Source organism: Lonchura striata, chromosome 10 (assembly GCF_046129695.1).
Source record: "Lonchura striata isolate bLonStr1 chromosome 10, bLonStr1.mat, whole genome shotgun sequence".
NCBI lineage: Eukaryota > Metazoa > Chordata > Aves > Passeriformes > Estrildidae > Lonchura > Lonchura striata.
In genome coordinates this window covers 27,096,001-27,103,489 of record NC_134612.1, presented here as the reverse complement: position 1 = coordinate 27,103,489, position 7,489 = coordinate 27,096,001, and the positions used below count along the sequence as shown (strand labels likewise).

Here is a 7,489-nt window from a genome sequence, read left to right as displayed (position 1 = left end):
ATCAAGGACTACCAACATCAGTAAATAACAAATGCACATGCATTATCCAGGATCCATTAAAATCTCCATCTGTCCCACAGAAGATCTGTGCTATTTCTCAAACATTGTGCTGTCTGGCTCAGTTACATGCCAGCACTGCAGGGAAAGGAGAAATTCAAGCAAGTCCAAAATATATTTGTGAAAAGAAAGTGTGACTAGAAATGTCTGAAAGAGGAAAAGGTTCAGAGGAGAAGTGAGTTGCTCCTTTGCTTTTTTTGCTTTTTTTTTTGCATTTTTTCTCCCTGTGTACCAAAGTACCTTTCCTCATGGTATTGATGCCGCTCAAATTCCCATGTCCTGTTAGGAGAATAGTCCCATTCAACTTCCACTGCAGCAATGTAGTAAATCTTTTCATGCAAATACGTAGATACATCTTCTTTCCCCCTGTGGCATTTTTTCACTTTGTAGTTCTGTTTCATGCCCCCAGTGTAGTGGTCTGCTGTCAGGCAGGACACTTCAAAAATTCCTAGGGGTCATATAAGAAACAAAGACTTGAGGAGACTGGGACACATATTATTATTAGGGCCAAAATCTTTGTGCAGTATGGCTACTTGTAGTAATAAAATTCAGCATACAGAGGGAGCTAGAAAAATCAAGAATTTAGCATTAACCTATGTCCTTACAGTTTGGTACCCTTCAAACACAGCTGTACACAGTTTTAGCACCAGAATCAATATACCAGCTACTTAAAGATTGTCTCTATGCACAGAGCATGCATAGGTAACAATTTCTGCATTAGTAACAGGATTTTTAAAGAAGACAGTTACCTTCAGAATCAGGCTTCATAATAGCTGTAAGAACTGCATGTGGAAACAGATTTGCTGTATCCCTTCTTGTTCCTTTAGTTACAAATGTGTTTTCTGAGAAGTATATCCCATGGACATCAACTTCTGAACCCAAGCCCATCAAATGCCAGGAAACAACACTTCCTTTACACATCTCAAGACCAGGCTGATTTCCATACATATAACCATTAATGGCTATAGAAGATTTGAGGAAACAAAAACCACCTTGATTAATATATTACTTAATTCTGCAATAGAGATTAATTAATAAACACTTCAGATATAATGTCATGCCTTAGACTGTCAGAAATATCAATTATAAAATACTTTGTCACATCAACAAAACTAAAGAATCAATTCAAGCAAAGCAACTTTTAAACCCCAGTGTTTAAAAATAATTTCTAACTGTTTCCTTTTTCAATGTCTACAACGCATATTGCTACCTTGGCCAACTGGAAGTTTCCCTGCTTTCTACTCGTCATGTATACAGGATGCATAAAGGATCCAGATTTATACCCTGCAGCACCCTCCAGCTGTACAGTGGAGGCAAACAGAAGGGTTTTTTTGTTTGAGTTACTAACCCTTTCTAGATAGTCCTTTGCAAAATTTTCAAATCCTGGGCTTCAGGTACCACTGAATGCTCAGCACCAAGAGTCTCTAAACAGGAATGGCCCTGAGGTGAAATCTTTTCAAAATGCATAAAACAAATATGCTTAAAGATTAGGACTTACTGGCAGGGTTAGGGCCTGAGGGTAAAAATGTATTTTTCATGTGAAACTTGAAAAACATTTCTGCAGTACTAAAACACAATCAGTTCTGCACTCTATTAAAGAAGCAGAGAGCCATTCTGAGGTGAAGTCCAGCTGGCAGATCGAGGGAGGGGATCCCCGCCCTCTACTCAGCACTGCTGAGGCCACACCTGCAGGACTATGCTGAGTTCTGGGCTCCCCAGTATAGAAGACATCAACACACTGGAGAGAGGGCAACAAAGGGCCACAAGGATGATGAAGGGACGAGAAAACATCTCTTCCTACAGGGAAAGGCTGAGGGAGCTGTGATGACCTTTCAGCCTGAAGAAGGGGCAGCTTGGGGCATCTCACCCACCTGTGCAAACCCCTTCAGGTAGAATACCAAGAGGTTGGAGCCAGGCTCTTCCCAGTGGTACCCAGTGGTAGGGACAGAAGCCCTACTGACACTAACAGACACCAGCTGACACATGGGAAACACTGTGAGGCTGACCAAGCGCTGGAAGAGGCTGGCCAGGGAGATGGTGGAGTCTCCAATCTTGAAGGTATTCAAAAGTCATCAGGACATGGTCTTGGGCAAATGGCTCTGGGTGGCCCTACTTGAGCAGAGTGTTGGACCAGGTGGTCTCCAGAGGTCCCGTCCAACCTCAACTTCTCTGTAAATCTGTGAAAAACATTCTTTCAGCTACACCATCTGCAAAGCAGAGGTCAGTTTTTTTCTTGCTGCCTTGGTTGCACTCGTACTGGTTGCATGCAGTCTGAAGACCTAATTCCTCCTTCTATCTGCTCAAAGTGGTATAATCATGCTAAATCCTCAACTGCCATGCAACACATTGAACAACTGGCATTATATTTTGAACTACCAGATTTGGTTGAAACTGAATTGCACTGAAATGTTTTGGGTTTTTTCCCACTGTAAAGGAATTAAATGTCTCTGCACTATATAGCTTTCCTGCCTCAAACATGAATCCATTAAAGTAAAAACCTTACTGCAGAAATTAATATTTCACTAACTAATAATTTTCTTACAGTGCATTTTGTTAGACTCTTGGAAGTCTTCATCATCTTTGTCAATTTTACCAGGATTTAGGGTAAACATCAAAATATTATCATCCAAATACCAGCTCAGATTCTCATCAAATACCGTGGCAAGTAGAAAAAACTCCATGTTCACATTTTTCTGTTGAAAAGAAATAGTAGAAGGGAAAATAGAAATGAATGAACAGAAAATGTCAGGGGGAAAACTCCTATGTTGTAATAATTTATGAGTACAAATTCCAAAACAGACTAAATTCATACATTGATACTTCATTCTGATAATCTCAAAGCTCTGTAATTGCTGGATCTAGTAACTAAGTATCTACTGCTAATGTTCTTTCTATCAGCAGGGGCCACCTCTGGAAGTGAGTTTCTATTTGACCTTTAAAATCTCTACATTTTCCTAGAGATTCTCATCATAGCTGAGACTTGAATGCCAGCTCATGACAATGGTGTTTTCACATAGCAGTGTCTGTCCATCTGGAGCCAGACTGAAAACCACTCCCACTTTCTTCATGTTGTTTATTCCCTTTAGGACATGGGTGAAACTGTAATGTGGAGAAGAGGTGGTGCAGTCTGGGAAGAGAAAGCTGATTCAGCTGTGACTATGCAAATGTTTCCATTTTTCTTCTTTGACTGACCTGTTTCCCAGAAGAAAGCAGAGCTCCTTTCCTGCACACTAGGAGAGGACCCACAAGACCAGAACTGGTGTCTCTGACTGCATCCACAGCTGAGTAATAAAGCCAGGTTAAACAGTCTGGGTCTTGCTCTGTGGGACCCACATCTTCTGGCACGTCCCATTCATATGTAAATGTGGTGCCGGGACTCACGTGAGAGGCTGGAGATTCGGTACCTATTACAGAAATCAGCATTGGGAATTATGCCAAGTGCACATTCATTCCTTTCCCACCTGTAACACATGGGCAGGTAAGACAGCGAGGCTCGGATGCCGCAGCACCCGTCCGGGCTCACCGGCGGCGGCGGCGCCGAAGCGCGCCCCGGCCCCGCTCCTGCGGGAGCTCACGCCGTGGGGCTGGATGCTGAACGGGCGGCTGGCGCTGTTCCGGAAGGTCACCCTGATGCGCTCACCCACTTCAGCCCTGATCACAGGTCCTAGAAAAGTGTACACGGTCTAATTATGGGATATTTATATCAAATGGTGTGCAGGTCACCATGAATTTATGGCATTCAGTGGCTGGCTGCTTTTTCCCTTGCACGAGAAATGCCCCTGGGCCTCTATGGCCACAGACCAGGTCCCTGGCACATGGTCTGAATCACACAACAGCCCAGCAGCAACCAATCCCAGCTCACGTGGAGGCCCAGTGACTCTCAGGACAGTTTCCTCCCTTTGGAAAGCGATTTACAGACATTAGCACCAACCCATGCCAAGAGCAGCAAGGTTATCAATACAACTAGATCTGCCTAGCTTAGCCTTGTAATTAAGAGCCTGACCTTTGGATTCCATGGCATGCTCCTACAGGGAAGCTGGATAGAGTGACAGTGTTGCACTCAAGAGCTTCTTTACACCTTGGGGGAAAACACAGGCGCTAGCGACTGCTGGAGGCAGGGAGAGCTAAGGGCTTCTCCTTGGAGGTGGGGGCACTGCTCACTAACCAGTGGAAGTGACTGTTTACTCTCATAAATCTTTGACATGAAAAAATTTTAGACTCTCTTACCTAGGAGTCCAAGATGTGCTTCCTCTGCAAGTCTTTTTTTATGTTCAGTGAAAGAACCATCTGTGTATTCCTTGTAAATTGCTTTTTTGTAGGAGCCACCAATTCTTGTCTCACTTTGTTCAAAAAATATCTGAGATTCACTGTGTAAAAGAAATTGCAAGAGATGCAAACACTTCAAGTCAAAATGCTCAGTTGTAAAAAGGCAGTTGGACCTTAATCCTGTTTTCAAAGCTATGGCATGCTGAGTTTGTCTTTTGGGTTTCTTTTCAGTGGTATGGTCACACGCTTATATGCAGTGATGTAGAAGATGTGCAGGAATCCATTATCCTTCACTAACTTCTCATTAAGGAAAAGCCACTGTGCTGAGCTGCCCTTACAAAGCCAGTATGCCTAGAGACTCATAAACAATGGTTTCTAGTCAATATTTCATAACCTTGAATTGTTTCTTCTTTTAATTAGAAGTTACAAAAAATCAACAGGAGCATATACAAACACCAAGAATATGTAACATCTATATACATAGTGAGAAGATTCCGTGACGCTTCTACTCGTTAAGAAAGGACCTTTCAGTGTTTTCCAAGCACTATTCAGACACTGAACTGTGCCTCATTGCTTGTGGAAGAGGTACGTACGCTATAACTCACAGAAAAAAAAATTTGAGGAATCAATGTATCCAGTTTTTAAATATGTAAACACAGTGTAAAGGGCAAAGCTATCTCATGCAATCTGTTTTCTAGATGAGATACCATTAGCATGAGTTTCATCATCTAACACAATGTTCATGATCTCCTGCTTTGTTCCCTAACTCAGAATAATCAACCTGCTTGAATAACCAGGAGTCACAGCCTATATATGACATAATAATTAATCTTAATCTCAGTGAAATGACTACCACAGCACCAAAATTTAAGGTAAGATTACAAGGAAAAGAAATGACCTAATTTGGTTTGATATTTATTCTAGGATTAATATTTAAGCATGGATGAGGACAATGAGCAATTATGCTTAAAAGCCAGTTCTACCATATGGCTTACCTTATTTAGCATGCTTAAATAAATTCTTCTTGGAAAATAAAACTTCTTTAATTAGAGACATTTACCTGTCGACAATTAATTCTTGTCCTGTAAAATTGTTCACTGCAGATGGGCCATAATTCCAGATAATCTCTTCAGCAGCAAGGAAGTACTGTCTTATCTTTGTACTCTCACTGTGACTTGTTGTGTGTTTTTTACAATCTTCTACTTTAAAAAGGGCTTGCATACCACCTGGGAAAAAAAGAGGTAGAGAAACCTAGGGAGAAGGAACTGCATTTTGTTTTTTCTTTCCCTGCCTCCAAGAGCTCCTCTGTTCCCTGGACAATTCCCACACCATTGATGGATATGCAAATCACAAAGTGGAAGATAAATGCTATAAAAGAAGGTGTGCCACCTGAGCTAGGATATAGGAACACAGCTGTGGTATCCACAGCAGGCTGACAAGTGTGGTAAAGGGAATTCTGCTTGTAAAGCTGCCACTGGCATGGTGGAGAAGATTAGGGTCAAGTGGACAAAGTGCTGTCCATGAACCATTCAGCCAAGGTGAGGTTTTACCAGACTGACCATCCTCTATCTCAATATAATCAACAACTTACTTGTGGAACTCCCAAATCTGCATCCTAAGGGAAGCAGCTAGCAAATCTGCTTGCTGGGGACACAAATAATATAGTGAAGAGAGCTTTTTTACAGCTATAAATCAGGCCAATTTGTAGGGTTTAAATCTTGGCCAGAATGCCTCAGCTATATCAGGATACTGCTTGATCTGACAAAGCTTGAAACCTCTGTGTAATTGAATCTGTAGGTAATACATTCCTTTTTGGAGTTTTCAAATCTTGGAGAATGATTTTTGATTCTGTGTTCTTTCCCATTTCTGTGACAAATTACTTCTCTCACTTACAAGAATATAGATAATTAAAAAGCCTGGAATTAGCTTCTAAGTATTAAATAAGGCTATTAAAACTGAAAATACAGGATAATACAGGGAAGAGAAAAGAACATCTCTGTTTATTCATGAATATATTTTCCAGAACATGTATTTGTCAGCAGGCAAGTTAGCCTGCCTGTCCTGTGCCCCTTGTCAAAGATGGAATGAGCCCCAACTTTTTTGTTGGAAACAGAAAATTGCAGTTAGTTATCTCCAGCAGGAGGCAAACATCATGCTGGCTTTTTGCCCAATGGTGAGGCATGCAAAAATGCAGCTGTGATATTTGCTGCCAGCTGCTGCTGCTGATCATTAGAGAAAAGAATCCCTTGATTACCATGGCTACAGGCTCAAACCAATCTAATGCACTTGTAGGCATTTAAATTACTCTGAGGGTTTTTTACCTCGAGGAGAATATTGTCTGGCATATCACCAGGTCAAGAGCCCTGCAAAATGACTCAGTAAACTCTTAGCTCAAGCTAAAAAATGTCTGATCACTGAAACCTGTACTGTACCTTCAATGTGGTCATTCACTTGGCAGCTGAGCAGCCATTCCCCAGGGCTCCTTGGTACCATGACAGCATCAACGAATGTGGCTGGGAAGAGGCTGATGGTGTCAACTCGATGATGCCTTTCTATTAAGGTCTGTCCATGAAAGTAGGCTGAATGGATATCAGCTTCATTACCCATGCCAAAAAGATACCATTTTATCTTATCTTCCACACACATTGTGAGGTTTGGGAGGTATCCATACATGTACCCATTGATTGCTAAAATAAATGTTATTTATTACAGTTAACTTCACAGACCTTAGGATATTTTCTTCAAATCAGGTATCATACAACTGTTGCTCTATTATTCAAAATAGAAAGAGCTCCAAAAGAAAGCTCCACACATTTGAAAATCACTGCCAGTATCCGACACATGCTTCCTCTACATAGCTATGATTCTGGAATACATGCCAGAGCCAGAGCTATATTATTTGTTTACACTAACAGTAAGAATTGTTTTTCTAATCTATGAAATTATAGTACAGAGCTGAGGACTAAGAAACAGAACAAAGTAACACAAATCTGTTTAGTATACCTGGGAAAATTACACTGGCAAAGAGCTTCTTGGCCCCTAAGAATTTTATATCATAACTCCAAAGATTTGATTGTACAATACTTACCATCACTTTTTAACTTTAATTTTTTTTTAAAGAGTCTGTCTTAATTCTCTAAGAAAAATCCCTGATTTTTTAAAAAAA

The 7,489-nt window shown here is 41.0% G+C and overlaps 1 protein-coding gene across 2 annotated transcripts in view; it reads right to left on the bottom strand.

Annotated features, from left to right (window-relative positions):
* Positions 1–7,489, bottom strand: part of CP (ceruloplasmin) — a 29,919-nt gene that overhangs the window by 18,514 nt on the left and 3,916 nt on the right. For both annotated transcript variants that reach the window (XM_021544922.3, XM_021544923.3), the window contains exons 5-12: positions 6,756–7,010; positions 5,384–5,549; positions 4,285–4,424; positions 3,581–3,721; positions 3,250–3,461; positions 2,600–2,750; positions 807–1,019; positions 298–505 (exon numbers count right to left, since the gene is read on the bottom strand). In XM_021544922.3, coding sequence (XP_021400597.1) covers positions 298–505; positions 807–1,019; positions 2,600–2,750; positions 3,250–3,461; positions 3,581–3,721; positions 4,285–4,424; positions 5,384–5,549; positions 6,756–7,010 — 1,486 coding nt within the window. The remainder of the gene's footprint in view (positions 1–297; positions 506–806; positions 1,020–2,599; positions 2,751–3,249; positions 3,462–3,580; positions 3,722–4,284; positions 4,425–5,383; positions 5,550–6,755; positions 7,011–7,489) is intronic.